Source organism: Furipterus horrens, unplaced genomic scaffold (genome assembly GCF_987537825.1).
Source record: "Furipterus horrens unplaced genomic scaffold, mFurHor1.1.pri manual_scaffold_7, whole genome shotgun sequence".
Lineage (NCBI taxonomy): Eukaryota > Metazoa > Chordata > Mammalia > Chiroptera > Furipteridae > Furipterus > Furipterus horrens.
The window spans coordinates 140,319,738-140,337,636 of NW_028327177.1; the positions used below are offsets into that span (position 1 = coordinate 140,319,738).

The following is a 17,899-nucleotide window of genomic DNA, read 5'->3' on the forward strand; positions in this document are numbered from 1 at the left end:
GCGGGCGCCTGGTTTGACCCCGGCCGCGCGCCGTAGCCGAGTCCGGGCGGATGTTGTGAGCCGGGCGCCGCGGCGGAGGCTGGGGGTGAGTGAGGGGCGGCCCGGCTCCGAGGCTCCGAGCCGGGCGGGTTCCCCCGGCTCCCCTCGCGGCCAGCGCGGGCTGGTGCGACAGTGTCCCGGGCTGTGGTGCGGGGCCCCGGGCCGGAGCTGGCCTGGAGGAGCGTCCCGATCTTGGGGCCGGGCGGACGCGACTTGGGGGAGACATGCACTGCCCTCCGCGCCCTTGGGCTCCGAGGTGCGGTCGGCTCTGTTCCGACCCGGGATCTCCCGGTGGGGCCCGGCAGGGCGCCCGTCGCCCCCCCTGCCGCCCCCCGCCCCTGCCCCCGAGTCAGGGTCCGCCTCTCACCTGGGTCCTTAGCACGTGACACACCCAGAGTGCAAGTCTGGAAGGTTTGCTGACCACATGACTGCCCGCATCTGATCTGTCCGGCTCCTGCTGTGGTGTGAGAGGGGCCGTGGTCATGGACACCTGTGGGGGGTCTGTGGGGGGCCCGTGGGGGGCGGGAGAGTTGCTTTCCCGAGGGGCAGGCGTGGTTCGGACCAGGAATGGGCAAGGGCGTGTGCTGGGCGCCGAGGAGCTGCTGGGGGTGAGAGAGGAGCTGGGCTGCAGAGAAGGGAGCGCTCGGGGAGTGCCGGCAGGCCGGGCTCTAAACCAGTGCCTGTCCGAAGAACTTTCTGGGATGAGGGACGTGTTCTGTATTTTCAGTGTGGAGTACAGTAACCACTAGCCACATGTGGCCACGGAATCCTTGAAATCTGGCTAATATAATGGAGAGATGGAATGTGAAAAAGTTTTAACTTTGCCCTGGCTGGTGTCTCAGTGGGTTGAGCGCCGTCCTGCGAACCAAAGGGTCGCCGGTTCGATTCCCAGTCAGGGCACAGGCCTGGGTTGCGGGCCAGGTCCCCAGTTGGGGGCGTGCGAGAGGCAACCACACAGTGATGTTTCTCTCCCTCTCTTTCTCCTTCCCTTCCCCTCTCTCCTAAAACAAAACTTTAAAAAAAATTTTAAACTTTAATTCAAATTAGAATGGCCACATGTGGCTGGTGGCTACTGTGTTGGACAGGGCAGCTTTAGGCAGTGAGGTGGCCCCGGTGAGGGATGGAAGGCAGTGGGGAGGCCAGCAGGGTCTGCCATGAGGACGGGGCGAGGGTGGCGCTCTGATGGGCAGCGAACAAGAAAACGAGCAGAACTTTGGACGAGAGAAGGGAGGGTCCTGGCCCTGGGTATCAGCAGGACTTGTAGCTGACGATGGCACCAAGCCCCGGGGGGTGGACTACACTTGGGGGAGTGTGGTGTAGGGTATGTCATAGCTTCTGGATATGAGCTGGACCCACTGTGGCTCAGGACTGAGAAGGATATAAAGGCTCTGCTCCTAGGCCACCTCACTTTGGACACTTTGGACTGATTTTCCCAGGGTTGAGGCATTTAGCTTGGTCCAACAAACATATATCTGGCACCTGTTCTGTGGGGCCCTGTCACGTGGGGTCCTACATACCCTCCCTCCCTGTGCAGGAAGCTGGGAGCCCCTGCTTTCCTCTGCCTCGCGTCAGTACGTGTGTGAGTGTACGTACACCTGGCCTTGCCCACTCCCAAGCCCTCCGGCCACCCTAGGACCGCGGTCAGTGTGGGAGCCCTCAGCTGACTTCGGAGACGGCCTCCGCCTCTGGCTCAGCCCCCAGGACCACTGGCTGCTCACAAGAGATGAAGAATGGCATCCAAGGGGGCCGGCGTGTCTTTCTCCCGCAAGAACTATAGGCTGACCTCAGACGCCGAGAAATCCAGGGTCACAGGTAAGCGCCGGCAGGCCTGGGAGGAGGCTCCTGATGTTGAGGGAAGGAGAAGGAAGAGACAGAGGCAGCAAAGTCCCCCGTCCAGTGAGTCTCAGGCTGAGCTGCACCCATGTGCCTGTCAGCCAGCTCCTCTCCACCAGGGGCCGTGGAGGGGTGCCCCCGATATCACTGCTCTTCTCACCCCGTGGCTGGCCTAGGACCAGGAGCCTTGGGGGCCAGCCGCTGAGATGCACTGACTGTGCAGCCCTTCTCTCCCCTCTGACCCGCGGCCCAGGCATTGTGCATGAAAAGCTACTGGATGACTACCTGCACCGTGTCTTTCCCTCTCCGGACCACGCACCCACCGCAGCCACCAGCAGGTATGGCCTGGGGCGTAGGAGACCAGAGGCTGGAGGCCGTGCGTGGGGAGGGAGGCCTGGGCTCTCAGTAGGCTGACCCGGTTCCGTTCTCACTCCTGCTCCTGGCTGTGACACCTTTGGCCAGAATGTCTGCCTCCTGGACCCCGATTCTTTCTCTCCTCTGGCAGTGCTAGTGCCTTCCTTCCGAGGGAGCTGTGGGGGTCAGAGGGGCTGTGCCCGGTCAGCACTCAGCGTAGCCTCAACACCACAGTCAGCACCTGGTCCTGTGGGCGTCTGCCCACGCCTCTCCCGGGCCTGGCCCTGTGGCCTTGGCCTGAATTTATAAAGTACAAACCTCACCATCCCCTTTTCCTTGCAAGTTTAATGCATTTAAGTTTAATTCATATCAAAGCTACAAGTGTGTTTTAGCAGAAGAAAAAGCACCTGTCATCTCATTCTTGCGTAACTATTTGGGCAGGACTTTTTTTTAATCTCACAACCTGTGTAGTTTGGATTATGCTGTGTAAAAATTTTTTTTAAAAAATTAAAAAAGTTTTTGTTACCATCAGTATAATAAAATGCATATATTTAAAGTGTTTTAATATCTGGTGAAACCACTATCATCAAGATAACAGACATATCCCTCACCTCCAAAACTATATAGAAGTTTAATTCCTATTTTTGTCATCAGACGGTATCCCCTGGGTGTTTTACTACATTCCAGATTGATCCTGGTGGGTGTCTCTTAGGGTCAGGAGTCAGCCCTTAGCCATGCCCTGGTTTGGAGGAGCGTTTGCCAACGCTGTGAGGGAGCCCAGGCTTGGACTCACGTGGCACAATATTTGAACTGCAATCACTTGCAAGATTGTTGCTAAATTACTTCTTGCAAATTCTACTCCCTTATGCTCAGGAGGCCCGGATGTCCCTACTGCTCAGCCTCTTGCTAGCCTGGGGTCTTCTGTCTTTCACAGTCCGTGCTCTCTGGGCAGGCACAAAGGACAGCATTGCCACCTGTTCCGTTTAAATGGCTGTGGTGGCCAAGGGGTTCCTACTTCTGGAGAGCTACTGCCCACCTCCACCCCAGCCCCAGTCCTGGCCTGTTCCCAGGGCCACCTGATCCCTACTTCATGTGATACCACAAATGGTCCTGCTGCCGCTGGTGCTATGGCTGCCAGGAGAAAGAGCAGGTGGCAGGGCCATCAGTCAGTGGCCGTGTGGATGGAGAACCATGGGCTAGGACCTGGGCAGGCAGTGCTAGCGTTGGCCAGATGGGCAGTGCTACAGGCACTTGGAGAAGCTGAGTCTCAGGTCGCCTGCCCACAGCTGCTCTGGCGAGCAGGCACAAGACCAGGGCAGCCCTCCCAAGTGTGGGCCAGGAAGAACTATTGAGGAAGCCTCCTTAATCCCTGGATCATTGACTGGGGTGCTCGGAGATGAGCCTGGCTGCAGCCTTGACCACTACTCTCAGAGCACCCTGTTATATGGCCACCCCCACATCGTTCTACAGAGAGGCAGCTTGGCTCGTCTCCGCATTCTGCAGCTCAGGGTCAGTCGTAGCTCCCAGCTGGGGGACCATGTGGTCTCTGAGCCTGAGCCTGGGTTGAAGCTGCCTTGCCAGAGAGCGGGTGCTTTGACCCATCTATGCCCCCTTCGAGACCCTGCTTTCTAGTCAGGTGAATGGGGTGGGAGCTGGGGTTGGAGGTGGAAGAGCAGGTGCCGGCCCTCTGTGGCCTGGATCCAGATGGGCACTGGGCCTCTTCTCTGCCCGAGACCTGCTAGTTTCCACCCCCTGTTCCCCGCTATTCTTAGCAGCTGAACTCAGGGCAGAGCTGGCCGACAGGAGACAGAGCCCTTTCTGCCCTGAGCATGGATGCTGGGCGGGTGACGGGGTCACTCAGACAGATTTTCCCAGCCCTTTGCCTGGACTGGGTGGCAGATAGGCAGGCCACATGCTCTACTGGCCTGTACAGGTTGGTACAGCACAGCCAGCCAGCAGCACAGAAGGCCGAGCCCTGCATACCCCCGGGACATGTCTGATTCATCACTCAGGCTTCCCTGGCGGGGCGGTGAGGCGACTGGGAGTCTGCTCCCAATGGAACCTCAGGGCTGGGGCCAAGGGCTGGACTCGCTGTCCTTGAGAGCAGCTGCCTCAGGGACCCGCGCTTCTCCTAGCCTGCCTTTCCCAGGCGTAACCAGCGCACCCCCTTCGAGAGCGGGGCGGGTTGTGGGCTCTGCGGGGAGCCTGACTCTCCCCGGGGCCTTCGCAGCGCTCCTGGCGTGCGGCTCTGCTCCTTTCTGCGGACGAGAGAATTAAGGCTTAGAGAGGGCTCTCTTTTTTTGTTTTTTTAATTGTTCTATTACAGTTGTCCCAGTTTTTCCCCCTTTGCCCTCCACTGCCCCGCCCACCCCCTCTCCCACAGTCTGTCCCCGCCCTGTCGTCCGTGTCCACGGGTCATTTGTACCTGTTCCTTGTCTTTTTTTAAACAGTCCAGAGGTGCACCAAATGGGACTGGTCATAATTTTTAGTTTAGCAGATAATCTGGCCTTCTGACCCCCAGCTTGCCAGAACCTAGGACTAGGCACAACCCTTTTTCTGGAGTCTAGGCAGCCACCCCCTGAGGCTCAGGGGACAGGGAATAGGCGAGGGGTTTAGTGACATCTGGCTGATTTCAAGGACTTTGGGGCCCCTCGCAACCTCTTGCTCTCCTCAGGAAGCCCCTGAACTTCCAGAACCTGCCAGAGCATCTGGACCAGCTGTTACAGGTGGACAGTGAGGATGAGGAGAGCCAGGGTATGTGGCAGCTTCTGGGCTGGGACTGGCGGGCCCTGGGGGCTGCCCTATGAGCTCACTCAGGGTGCTCTGTGCACGCCTGTCAGACCCCCTGCGCTGTCTGATCCCACCCCCGCCGCCCCTCTTTGCAGGGCAGGTGGAAGGGCGGCTTGGCCCCTCCACTGTGGTCCTGGACCACACAGGAGGCTTTGAAGGGCTTCTTCTGGTGGATGATGACCTCCTAGGGGTGAGTGAGGGCGATGCCTGGGGCCTCGGGGCTGAGCCCCTCTGACAGACCAAAGCTCCTCCTGATGTGGCCCGTTGAGTCCTCAGCCCCCAGACCCCCCTGACATAGCCCGGAAACCCTCTAGGAGGTGCTCCAGCCCCAGGCTCTTCCCAGCATAGCCAGGAGCCCCTCCCATCATGCTCCTGGCTCAGCATCCCTGCTGACACAGGCCCGGCTCCTGTTCAGGCCCAGTGCAGTGCTGGCCATGACAGGCCCACAGCCCACGCCTCCGCGGTGGCTGGGTTGGGGGCGGGCTGTCGCCCCTCAGAGGGCCCTCTGCCCATGCGGAGGCTCACCACCCCTGCCCATCACGCAGGTTATTGGGCACAGCAACTTCGGGACCATCCGCTCTACCACGTGCGTGTACAAAGGTGAGACCCTGCCCCCGTGGCCCAGGGAGTCAGGAGGAAGTTGGGGGCCCAGGCCTGAGGTGGGAGGCAGTTTGTCTACCTGCTGGGCCTGACTTGGCTTTTTTCAGGGAAGTGGCTCTACGAGGTGCTCATCTCCTCCCAGGGGCTCATGCAGATTGGCTGGTGCACCATCAACTGCCGCTTCAATCAGGAGGTACGTGCAGGAGGGGGCCTCCCAGGGAAGTCTCGCCCTGCTGCAGCCCCCAGGCCCTCACCTGACGGCCCTCTGGAGGAGGAACGTGTCCCACCCACTGCAGGGCAATCCAGCCCCAAAGCAGCCCTCACTCCTTGCCTCAGAGCATCAGCTGCCTTCTCTAGTGGTGCGGGTCCCAGGTTGGTGGCTGGTGGGCTCTGGCCCCGCCCTGGCCCACCTCCGCTGGACCTCACAGACCTGCCTCCCTAGGAGGGGGTCGGAGATACACATAACTCCTATGCCTATGATGGCAACCGGGTGCGCAAGTGGAATGTGACCACGACAAACTACGGCAAGGTGAGGGCCAAGCCACCCCCAGCCCACCTGCCCCACGTCCTTTTCCACAGCTTGTCAGGAGCCACTGGGCAGCTGGGGGGGACTCTAGGGCCCCAGGAGAGGGCAGGGACTCAGGTCTCTTCTGGGTGGTGGTGGAGACGCAGCGCAAGGGGCAGAGTGGGCAGGTCGCCGGGCTCCCGCGCGCCGCGCATCAGTAAGGCCTCCTCCCCTGGCAGGCGTGGGCCGCGGGGGACATCGTGAGCTGCCTGATCGACCTGGACGATGGCACTCTGTCCTTCTACCTGTGAGTCTCCTGCCCCTCTCTACAGACCTGGCCTTGGGCCCCCCCCCCCCCCCGGCTGCCCTCAGTTTCCCAGGCCCTGTAAGGGGCGGCCCAAGGGTGGATGGCCCCAACAGGGACCTTAGCACTGGCTCACAGGCCCTCCCTTCTGCTCCAGGAATGGCGTGTCGCTGGGCACTGCCTTTGAGAACTTATCCCGGGGCCCGGGCATGGCCTACTTCCCAGCCATCAGCCTCTCCTTCAAGGAGTCCGTGGCCTTCAACTTCGGCAGCCGTCCTCTGCGATATCCTTTTGGGAAGAAGCCTGTGGAGCTGCTTGGAAGGGCCTGGGGAAGCCGAGAGGGGGCTCCCTGCCCAGGAGTGAGCGCGGTACTGCTCTGGTGGGGGCCGGGGACAGCAGTTCTGGTAGCCACCTTGGGAGGGGGCACCATTATCGTCCCAGTTGAACTGACGAAGAGTGCAGAGTAGCAAAGGAAGTGTCACGCTGCAGAGAGTGCGTGGAAGAGCGATCCACACAGGCCGTCGGACTGCACAGCCGTGCCCTGGAGTCCAGGCCCCCCTCAGGGCCTCAGTGGCGGGGGTGGGGGCCACAGCGGTGCCCGAGCCACAGATGCAGTAGTGTTGGCTTAACTCTGGGACACCTACCCGGTCGTGGGCTACCGGCCCCTGCAGGACCCGCCGCATGCTGACCTGGCGCGCGCCCAGAAGCTGCTGGGCTGCTTCCGGGCGGTGCTCAGCGTGGAGCTGGACCCCGTGGTGAGCCAGGGTCTGGTCTGGGGGAGCCGGGGGCCTCGGCCGCCCTCTGCCCTCACAGTCCTCTCCTCCCCCCCACCCCCCACAGGAGGGGCGGCTGGTGGAGAAGGACAGCTCTGAGTGGCAGTTGCAGGGCCAGCCCACTGCCCTGCTCACGCTGGCCCACATCTTCCATCGCTTGGCTCCCCTGCTGGTGAGGGGGCCTGTGGGAGCGGAAGAGGCAGGCCGTGGTAGAGGTGTCTGTGCTGGGGGCGGGGGGGTGCCCAGGTGGGTGAGCTCTGCCCCTTCGCGTGTGACCAGAACCCTCAGGCCTCGAGGCTGTCACCCAGCAAAGGAGGAGACGCTTCCAGCTGAGCGTCTCAGGGGATGTCCTAGGAAGAAGGTTGGGGGGAAAGGCCAGGGGAACTGCATGGGCACAGTGCAGGTGCCGTGACAGGTCCACGCCAGCAGGGCTGTGGGGCGGTTGCCCTTGTGTCTCAGTCAGACCCCAGAAGGCGCGTCTGTGTCTTGAGGTTGCTTAAGGGGGCCCGAGGGCCCATCTCTGCCTGTGGCCTTGGCCACGTGCCACGGCCCGGGCGCCACCACCTCACCAGTGCCCGCCCTTGGAGCAGCGCAAGGTGTACCTGGTGGAGGCCGTGCTCACGAACTACCTGCTGGGCGTCATGGAGGTGGGCACCCCCGCAAAGGCGCAGGCCGTGGTGCGCCAGGTCCTGGACCTCCTGTGGCTCTTCATGGAGGTGAGGCTCCTGGGCTTGGGCCTCAGGCAGGGTGTCGGGCTCCCCTGGGATGGAGGGTCTAGGAAACGGCTGTCCGGGGGCCTGCCCTGGGCCCGGTGGGTGTGCAGCCTGGCGTCTCTCCCCAGGACTACGAGGTGCACGACTGCCTCAAGCAGCTGATGATGTCCCTGCTGCGGCTGTACCGGTTCTCGCCCATCGTCCCGGACCTGAGCCTGCAGGTGGGGGCTCGTGTCGCTGCCCTGAGCCCCTGGGCCTCACCTGCCCATTCTGAGCACCCCCTCCCCACAGATCCGCTACCTGCGGCTCACCATCGCCATCCTGAGGCATGAGAAGTCCCGCAAGTTTCTGCTTAACCACGTTCTGTATCCTCCCCCTTGCTGCCCGGTGGGCCAGACGTGGCCTCTGCGGTCAGCAGAGGCCGGGGGGCAGTGTGCCTCTGGCCAGGGGTCCCCAGGGAGGCTCAGGAGGACCAGAGCCATCCAGTATGTGAGTCCTTGGTCCAGGACAAGCCCTCCCACACCTCTACAAAGCAGGGAGGGCAGGGCAAAGGCCCCGGCTGGCCGGCCAGCCCCAGCAGGGGCCTCCAGATGGCTGGAGACCGGGGCTACACAGAGGTGTCGGGCACCACCAGGGCCTGCCCCTTCAGCCCCTGGGGCACACTGCATTTCTGTCTGCGTCCCAGGTCAGGGGTGCCCCGAGATCTTCTAGAAATCAGCTCTTCCTGTTTCCCCAGAATGTTGAGAATGCTCGAATAGAACAGGAGGGAGAGAGGAGTTTGGGGCCCCTGGCTGGGCAGCCTGTGCTAGCAGCTGCCTTTTCTCTGGGGTCTTCTGCCTCCAGGAGACAGAAACAAAGCTGGGCGACAGGGAGGCCACCAGGCCCTATCTCCAGACTCCCCGCACTTGCTGGGGGTCGGGTTTGGGAGGCTTGACAGCCACAGCCCTTGCGGGGCTCACGGAGAGACAGGCGCAGAGCGGCAGTGGTACCCGAGGGGTGGGCGCGCTGTGGTGAGCCTGTCGGAGGCAGGCAGATTTTGGGCTCCCCGGGAGGACTCGTGGTGGTGGGGTGCCCTTGGGTGAGCAGAGCTCTGCCTTGACTAGCTATATAGCTTCGACGTGCTCCGGTCCGCGGTCTTCTTCCACATCAAGAGCCCCCTGCGCGTGGAGGAGGCTGGCCTGCAGGAGCTCATCCCCACCACCTGGTGGCCCCAGCGCTCCGGCAGGGAGGTGGGCGGGCCCGGAGGGGTGGCGGGGTCCAAGGGAGGCCGGCCCAGGGTTTCTGAGCCCCCGGCACTCCCACTCCGCAGGTTGGCCGGGTCCTCAGCCCTGGCCCAAGGTTGGGGACGGCGGGCTAGCCCTGCTCTCTTCCCTCCCTGCACCTGCCCAGGGCAAGGACGGCCAGGAGGCCAAGGATGAGACAGCCGAGGAGCGGCTGCGGAGGCGAGCCTATGAGCGGGGCTGCCAAAGGCTCAAGAAACGCATCGAAGGTCGGGCCTGCCTGGGCTTGGGTGGGCTGGTGGGTGTGTGCGCATGTGTACTTGGGGGCACTTGGTAGTGACCGTGCCCAGGCTGGGCTCAGGGTCCCTGGTGGTAGAGCCCCATCCAAGCCTGCTCCCCCCTCCTACCCCTGGGAGCCCGAGGGCAGGGCCCTGCTGAGGGCTCACTTCCTGTTCCCCACTTCACCCCCAGTGGTGGAAGAGCTGCAGGTCCAGATCCTGAAGCTGCTGTTGAACAATAAAGATGACAATGGGGTGAGTGGCTCTCAGGCACCTGTGTGGGTCCCTGGCTCAGGTTCCCATGGCAGATCCGGGCTCAGGCATGGCATTGAGCTAGTCCAGTCTGGGGCCTCGGTCCTAAGCTCACCACAGCTTCCTTTTTCCTTCTCCTGAAGGGTGAAGCTTCTAGGTACATCTTCCTGACAAAGTTCCGAAAGTTTCTGCAGGAGAATGCCAGCAGCCGGGGGGTAGGTGTCCACCAGCCCCTCCCACCACGGGCCCCTGGCTGCGTTGCAGGGTCTGCATCGTGGGCTGCCGCTGCCTCTCTGCCTGCCTCGTTCCTACCTGGCGCTGGCCCTCCGCCCTCCCTGCACAGCGCCTGACCCTGGGGCAGGCCTTGGGTGAGGAATGGGCAGGGCTCTGGGCTGAATCAGCCGCGTGTTTTCCGCCCTGTGCCCACAGAATATACCCCTGCTCTGTCCGCCTGAGTACATGGTCTGCTTCTTGCACCGGCTCATCTCTGCCCTGCGTTACTACTGGGATGAGTACAAGGCTTCCAACCCCCATGCCTCCTTCAGTGAAGGTGAGTGGGGCCAGGGCCTCGAGTCTTAGAGCCTGGGCAGAGCCAGGCACAGGGCAAGCTCTCGTGTTGGTGCGGGGTGCTGAGCTGAGGGTGGGGGCGGGGGACTGCTGTCCCAGGCCTTCTGCCTAGTGAGTCCTACCCCACCTACAGGTGGCTTCTCCGCTGCGGCAGCAGGAGCCCTGCACTCTAGGACTGCCGGGCCCATGTTTGTGCTGACTGTCCCCACGGGCTCCTTTCATCGGTCCCAGCCTGCCCAGCCCTCTGTGCAGTCCTTTGTAGGGGATGCCTTGGTTGGGCTCGGAGATGCCAGGGCCCTGTGATTTTGTGGGACATGGTCCTCAAAGGTCAGGGGAAGCCCTATGTTGGGAGATACCCCACAGGGATGGCCCAGGGCTCACTCATTTTCCTTGGAGCGACCCACAACCGAGAACGCCCCCTTCATCCCAAGCTGTGTAGTTGCTGGTGGCGGGCAGAGGAGGCAGGAGGCCAGGCTGTGTGCCTGCGTGGGTGGGTGACCGGCGCCGGGGGGCGGCCTCTGCGAGGCCTTCCTGCCGGGCTCTAACTGCCGGCTTCCCAACTTCTCGCAGAGGCTTACGTCCCGCCCCAGGTCTTCTATAACGGCAAAGTGGACTACTTCGACCAGCAGCGCCTCGGAGGCCTCCTTTCCCACCTTCGAAAGACCCTTAAAGGTGAGTGCAGGCCTGTGGGCAGTGAGCAGGTCCGGCCGGGTGGGGGCCGCTCTCTGAGCCAGCCCTGCCGAGTGTGCGCAGCTGTCCTGTGTCCACTGGAGGGCGCACGAGTCTGGACCCGCTGGGGCCGTGAGATGCTGATGGGCCCACTCCGCCTCTGGTCTTGGGTCCAGCTCTCCCTTCCCATGAGCACCCACCCCCGGGGACGCCTGGGAGCCCTGTAATGAAGTGGGGGCGGGTGTGCTGATAGAGAGGGGACCACTGAATCTTGGCGAGGTCACCAGGACGGGAGGGTACGTGTGCCGTTGCTGCTGAGCTGCTTCTTGGGGTGAGCGCAGGCGGCTGCAGTGCGCAGGGCTGAGAGCACAGCCCCGCACAGGTGGGCAGCAGCTGGTGCGCGGAGAGGCAGGGCCAGGCCGGGCGCAGGGGGAGTGAGGTCTGAGGGCGGGGGTGGGCCTCTCACTCGGCAGGAGCGGGGGGTCGGGGGTCTGCGTTGTAAGACGCTCCCTCGGGCTGCTGCGGTGCTTAGAATGGGGTGCAAAGGCCAAGAAAGGAGACAGGGTGGCTGGTTGTCTGGGCAACAGAGGAGGTGTGGAGGGGGGCATGGGTGAAGGGGAGGAGTTAAGGAGGACCCCAGGTCCCTAGGCTTCTTGCCAGACACCATCGGGGAGAGGGGCTGCAGGAGGGGGCTGATGACAGGCTGGGTGTGTTTGAGGTGCCCAGGGATATAGCCAGGACCAAGGCCTGGCCTGGAGGCGGAGACGGTGCAGTCGGTTGTCAGCACAGAGGTGGGAGCAATCGGCAGTGAGGCCTGGGCCCCTAGGGAATGTGCCAAGTGAGGGGAGCAGAGGCATGGGCAGCCGTAGGGCAGAAGGAGGAAGGAAAAGTCAGAGAGGTCGGGGGCCAGGGACTGAGGCCCCAGGAGGCAGAGACAGAAGGACTGACAAGGAGGGTGTGATGGGGGTGCCTCCTGCTGCCAAGTCTACATGACGAAGGTCCCAGGGATTCACAGGAAGGCAGGCGCAAGTGTGGCGGGTGGGGCCTGCCAGGCCTCCTGCCCAGCCGGCGGGGCTCTCCCCCAGTCCTGGGCAGCCCCGTGGCGACCCTTCGCCCCTCCACTGCACTGAGCACCCTCCTGCCATTCCTCCCAGATGACCTTGCCTCCAAGGCCAACATCCTCATCGACCCACTGGAGCTCCAGGCAGCCACCATGGATGACCTGGATGAGGACGAGGAGCCGTCCCCGGCTGCGGCCCAGGTGCCGCGGTAGGGGCAGGCAGGGGGCCTCGAGCCGGGCTGTCCCTGTCTCCTTCTCCTAAGGGCAGGGGTGTCACACAGGGCCACCCCTGCATGTAGGCAAGGGGCTACCCAGAGGGCAGGGACCCTTGCCATGGGTGGAGGCACAACCCTCCCTTCCCAGCCCCAGCCCCAGCCCTAGCCCCGCGGAGTCACGGGAGCCCAGAGGAGCTGGGTCCCAGGGAAATGAGTGGCGCCTGGCCTCCTCTCTCCGCCACAGCGCCCCGTGCAGGCCCTGGCCATTGGGGGCGCGCTGCCCCTGCCCCGGCCCGGCTGGCTCAGCTCCCCAACTCTGGGCCGGGCCAACCGCTTCCTCAGCACCGCAGCCGTGAGCCTGATGACCCCCCGGCGGCCTCTGAGCGCCTCGGAGAAAGTGAAGGTCCGCACGCTGAGCGCAGAGCAGAGGACCCGTGAGGACAGTAGGTGTCGGGCAGGGCCGGGCATGGCTCCGAAGGGTCCTCTGTCATGTACAGCTCCCCACTCCGGGCAAAGCCAGGGTACACACCCCTCCCCTGCCGGTCCTCTGGCAGCCTCTCAAGGGCACGGGAAGTACATTCTGAGGCAGAAAATCGATGCCACAGACATCATCCCGGAGCTGCAGGACCTTCCCCTGCCCCTCCCCCAGGCTCTCCTAGGAGAGGAGAGGGCCTCCTCCTCCTGCTGTGAGGCTTGTCCTGGCTCCACAGGCTTAGGAGACCACGGGAGTGGCCCTGCTCCTGACTCTGTCCCCTGCTCCCCCCCCCAGTTGAGGGCAGCCACTGGAACGAGGGCCTGCTTCTGGGGCGGCCCCCCGAGGAGCCTGAGCAGCCTCTCACGGAGAACTCCCTGCTGGAAGTCCTGGACGGCGCCGTCATGATGTACAACCTCAGCGTCCACCAGCAGCTGGGCAAGGTCTCGCCCCGTGGGTCCAAGTGCATGGCATGTGGCTCTGCATGTTTGGATGCATGTGTGTGCATGTGCGTGTGCACTCACACGGGCCCCGGGTCTGCAGGGGTGGCTGGGCATGCCTGCACAGGGGGCATGTGCCACGGCAAGACTGGTTCCTGCCAGTGCTGTTTAGGCCCGACCTGGTTGGCTTCGGGGGGCGGGGGCGGTCTTGGGCCTCACCAGGGCTTCCCCGGGCTGGTCCAGGCTGGGTCTGGAGAAAGCTGGGTGAGGTCACCATAGACATGCGGCGTCCACTGTTCCAGATGGTGGGTGTGTCGGACGATGTCAACGAGTATGCGATGGCTCTGAGGAACACAGAGGACAAGCTCCACCGGTGCCCTAAGCGGGTAAGGCCTGGGGGGAGGGGTGGGGCAGAGAGGCAGCTTGCCCACTTGGGGTCCCCAGGGTAGTCTGCAGAGAAAATCTGGCCCGGCCTTGCCCCTGCGGGTGACCTCAGTAGTTGTTCTCGTCCCCACCCCCACCCTGACCATAGCGGGCCAGTGAGGCGGGGCTGGCACCAGAGCTGGGCATGGCCTGTGCCAAGGTGCCCCCGCCCGGCCGGCTGAGTGCCGAGCACGCCCACTCTGCTCATCAATTATGGATCTGACACTGAGCGCTTCCTCGGCTGCGTGCGGAGTCAGCAGGAAGTGGGCCCCGGCTCCCCCAGGCCCCGGGAGCCCCTCCTGTAGCTCACCCAGCCCGGGGAGCAGGGCCAAGCATGCCCAGGCGGGGCCGCCCTGGCAGGCCACCTGCCTCCAGATGTCTGCAGTTCATCAGAGTCCCTGGGGTGTCCAGCCAGGGACTCCCAGACCCCCAGCTGCATCTCACTTCTGCGTTCCAAGGGGCCGACCGTGGCCTGCTCCGAGGCTCGCTCAGGCTGACCAGTGGGTCAGAGGCAGGGGAGGGTTTGGAGAGAGGAGCTGGGGCTGCCCAGCCCTCTGCCGGCCCCGGGCACCAGGGGGGCCCCTACAGGGCTGCCTGGCCGTGAGGCCATGTCCCGATCATCCTTTCTCCTTGGGTGGCAGAGAAAGGACATCCTTGCAGAGTTGACCAAGAGCCAGAAAGTTTTCTCAGAAAAGCTGGACCACTTGAGCCGCCGTCTCGCCTGGGTTCACGCTACCATCTACTCCCAGGTGAGCAGCGTGGCTTTGGCCAGCAGCAGCTGCCCTCCCCAGCCTCACTGACTAGTCACGGGTCAGGCAGCCCCCGCTGCCCCCCGCTGCCCTGGGCCTCTAGCACACAGATACTCCCTCCCCACCCTCACCCTCCTTCCTCCCACCCCACGCCACGTCCCCTGAGCCTCTCATGAGCCGTGAACTTGAGTAGATATCATTTTAGACCAACCCCGAGTCCCATCCAGCTCATAAACCATGGGGTTTAATAGAGTCTGTCTCTACCTGCCTCTCCTCCCTGCTCCTCCTCTCAGATTCCTGAGTTCCCCTTGCCTCCAAGGGGCTCTGTGGCCTCTCCCGAGCCGCACCCCCTTCCTTCCTGGTGCATCGGGGGCTGTGTGGCCTCTCCTGAGCCCCACCTCTGCTCTTTGCACCTCCTTCTCTCAGAATCTTCCCGCCCTTGAAGCCACTGGCTTGTTATCTATTCATTCACCGGCTCACTTACTCAATAACACGTGCCCAGAGGCTGGAGAGTGCCAGGTGCCATCCTGACACTAGGGACACTCAGAAGTGAGTCGGAAAGACTAGGCTGTGCCCGCTCCCTCTGACCGTGCTCAGACCCCCTAGATCCCGACCCTCCAGACTTGTTTTCTCTTCCTCCCTGTCCCGGCCCCTCCTCCATGAGTGAGTGCCCTGGGACACTCCCCAGCCACATCAGCATCTGTTTTCCTCCCTGGGCAGGTCCCTCCCCTAACCCGGTGATCAAGGCCCTTGGTGTCCCCATCCCCACCCTGCCATCTCTACTTGCTTTTTCTTCTGGTGGCTCCTCCCCCATCCTTCAGCTCCTCCTCTCTCTCCTGCTCAGACCCCCTTGTCTTCAAGCCTGAAAAGATAACACTTGGGGGGGGTGGGGAACATGCCTCCCGCCACCATGATTCCGAGCTTGTCCACGTCTGTCTGCAGGAGTCGGGCCACTCCCTCCCGCAGCCTCCTTGGAGCCTCGCCTCCCCAGCTTCACGCCTTCTTCTTTTTAAATTGTGATAAAGCATCCATAGCATAAAGTGTACCATCTCGGCCCTTTTTTACAATTGCAGTAAAACACAACATACAACTTACCCTCTTAACCGTTTAAAACGTACAGTTCAGTAATGTATTCACGTCGCTGTAAAACAGAGCTCCAGAACACTTTCCTCTTCCCAAACTGGAAGTTACACTCACTAACCCTTCATTCCCCTCGCCGTGGTGTCCGCCCTTCTGCTTTCTATGAACTTGACTGCGCTAGGACCTCATTTAAGTGGCATCATGCACAGTATGAGCTTTTTGTCACGGCCTTACTCGACTTAGCATGACTTTCTCATGGTTTACCCATGTTGGTGTCCTTCCTAAGGCTGAGTAATGTCCCGTCGTACGTGCCCTCGAGGCCACCGATGGGCCCATGGGTAGCTGCCACCTTTTGGCTGTTGTGAATAACGCCGCTGTGGACGTGGGGGTGCAGCTATCTCCTCACGGTCCTGTATTCCATGCTTTGGGGTATGTGCTCAGAAGCAGAATCGCTGGGTTGGTTGGTCGTGCTATTTAAAATGTTTGAGGAACTGCCATGTCCCATACATACCGGCCGCGCTGGAGCCGCTGCGTGGAGCCAGGCCCAGGATATGGGCCTGTAAGCCTTAACCAGCTGGCAGATGTGCCCCACTGTCACATTGTCATCCCAGTGGCTGTGCCATTTTTCATGCCCACCCGCAGGACATAGAGTTCCGGTCTCTTTCCATCCTTGCCAACACTTGTCACTCTTTTTAATTTTTATCTTTTATAAGGGACACTCTGATCGTGTAAGGCAGCGTCTCGCCTGGTTTGGGTCTCTGTGACAGTTAATGACGCTGAGCGCCTGTCCACGTCCCTGCTGGCCTGTACCAGTCCACCTGCCCACTTTTAAATCAGGCTGCTTGTTTTGTTGTTGCTGACTTGCAGACGTTCTTTATGTGTTCCGGATATTAACCCTGTATCAGGTTATGATTTACAAGTATTTTCTCCCTTTCTGGGGTTGCCTTTGCACTCTGTGGATAGTGTCCCTCGGTGCAGAGATCATTTTATTCCCTCCTTTCCAACCTGAATGCCGCTTACTTCCTACTCCTGATGCTCGGCTCTGGCTGGAGCCCCGAGGACGCCTCTGCGGCACAGGTGCTGAGCGCGGGCGCCCCCGCCTGGTCCCCACTGTTAGAGGCGCAGCTTCGCTCTTTTCCGCCGAGTCTGACATCATCCGCGGTGGGCCTGTCACAACACCGCCCTCCCGCTGAGGGACCCTCCTCCCTGCCGCTCGGAGCTCACGCTCCTGCCTCCTTTCACGCGCTTTATCCCCACAGCGGAGGAGAAGGCCCGCGATGCCCGGCCTTGACTCTGCACCCCCTTAGAGCCCCCACTCTCCCTCCTGCTGCGTCTTAGCACCTCCTCTTCCCTTAACTCTTGGCCCAGCACAGGCCCCTCCACTTCTCCGAAACAGTCCTGCAAGGTCTCTCTCGAGCTTCCACCCCTTCGCGGACACAGCTCCACCCCCGGGACAGCAGCCCTGCAGCCCCGCACCGGTGCCGCTGCCGTCCCCCCTCAGACGCGGCCCCCACTGGCCTCTGGCCCGCTGCCACGTGTGCGCCCAGGCCCGGGCCTACCGCCTGACCTCTTGCTCCCCCTTCTCCTCGGGTTCTCCGGTCTCAGGGCGCCTCAGGGAGCTGCAGTACAGCCCAGATGCTCCGGCTCCTCCCCAGCAGATGTGGGTGCTCTGGGTCTGGGTGGGACATGGGGCCTAGTTCTGGTCCCCTTTGTGGGATCCTGACAGACTGGGAACCATGCTGTGGGCAACGTGGCTCTTGATGGTTTTGTCTGCTTCCTGGGGCCTCTGTCCCACCAGCTTCCCCTTTGGGCTCCAGACCACACTTCTTCGCCCTCAATGCCGCCCTCCAGTTCCTGTGACCTGCATGGAGGCTCCATCACCCCCAGGAATGTTGCCCCATTGGTGCGACTGTCCCCTTACCCCACAGTCTGTCGGTGTGTCCCCATTCCCAGCCACCCAGTCCTTTGTCTGCTGCCTTGGGCGTGGACGAGGCTGTGGCTTCCTCGCTGCCCCTGCAGCCCCTTCTGCACTGAGCGGTGCTCCAGACAGACCTGCGGTCACACAACACCCTCTCACTCAAAACCTTCAGCGCCTTTAAAAAGAAAGCAGGCCAGAGTTCTCCAGGCCAGCGGTGCCCCTCTTGCGTGCCGAGTACTCATTCATCTCTGCCCGAGCCACTACTGGGCTCCCGGGGGTCAGCTCTCAGTTCTCACGTCACGTGACGAGGAGGCCTTTCCTGACCCCCAGACTGAGCTATGCCCACAGTGACCCTTACTGTGGCCAGCCCGGCAGCCCTGTGTGCCTCCCACAGGAGAAGATGCTGGACATCTACTGGCTGCTGCGCGTCTGTCTGCGGACCATTGAGCATGGCGACCGCACGGGCCCTCTCTTCGCCTTCATGCCCGAGTTCTACCTGAGCGTGGCCATCAACAGCTACAGTGCTCTCAAGAACTACTTTGGCCCAGTGCACAGCATGGAGGAGCTCCCAGGTGAGGGGCCCACTCAGGCTGGGAGGGGGCAGAAAAGGGCCTTCAGTGCGGGCCCACGGAGTCCTGTTCTGAG

The 17,899-nt window shown here is 62.4% G+C and overlaps 1 protein-coding gene across 2 annotated transcripts in view; it reads left to right on the forward strand.

Annotated features, from left to right (window-relative positions):
- The first annotated feature begins 4 nt into the window (after positions 1-4).
- Positions 5-17,899, forward strand: part of RNF123 (ring finger protein 123) — a 25,949-nt gene continuing 8,054 nt past the window's right edge. The window contains exons 1-27 of one of the 2 annotated variants that reach the window (XM_090284760.1): positions 5-85; positions 1,574-1,851; positions 2,096-2,210; positions 4,901-4,980; positions 5,112-5,206; positions 5,562-5,616; positions 5,724-5,809; positions 6,059-6,145; positions 6,361-6,428; positions 6,583-6,708; positions 7,066-7,180; positions 7,266-7,370; positions 7,789-7,914; positions 8,040-8,132; positions 8,203-8,276; positions 9,023-9,140; positions 9,301-9,400; positions 9,603-9,664; positions 9,805-9,876; positions 10,091-10,211; positions 10,799-10,900; positions 12,052-12,158; positions 12,417-12,615; positions 12,942-13,087; positions 13,387-13,470; positions 14,149-14,256; positions 17,649-17,826. In XM_090284760.1, the coding sequence (XP_090140886.1) occupies positions 1,770-1,851; positions 2,096-2,210; positions 4,901-4,980; positions 5,112-5,206; positions 5,562-5,616; positions 5,724-5,809; positions 6,059-6,145; positions 6,361-6,428; positions 6,583-6,708; positions 7,066-7,180; positions 7,266-7,370; positions 7,789-7,914; positions 8,040-8,132; positions 8,203-8,276; positions 9,023-9,140; positions 9,301-9,400; positions 9,603-9,664; positions 9,805-9,876; positions 10,091-10,211; positions 10,799-10,900; positions 12,052-12,158; positions 12,417-12,615; positions 12,942-13,087; positions 13,387-13,470; positions 14,149-14,256; positions 17,649-17,826 (2,704 nt within the window). In that variant the 5' untranslated portion in view covers positions 5-85; positions 1,574-1,769. The remainder of the gene's footprint in view (positions 86-1,573; positions 1,852-2,095; positions 2,211-4,900; positions 4,981-5,111; positions 5,207-5,561; positions 5,617-5,723; positions 5,810-6,058; positions 6,146-6,360; positions 6,429-6,582; positions 6,709-7,065; positions 7,181-7,265; positions 7,371-7,788; positions 7,915-8,039; positions 8,133-8,202; positions 8,277-9,022; positions 9,141-9,300; positions 9,401-9,602; positions 9,665-9,804; positions 9,877-10,090; positions 10,212-10,798; positions 10,901-12,051; positions 12,159-12,416; positions 12,616-12,941; positions 13,088-13,386; positions 13,471-14,148; positions 14,257-17,648; positions 17,827-17,899) is intronic. The other variant, XM_090284761.1, reaches the window with a different exon arrangement.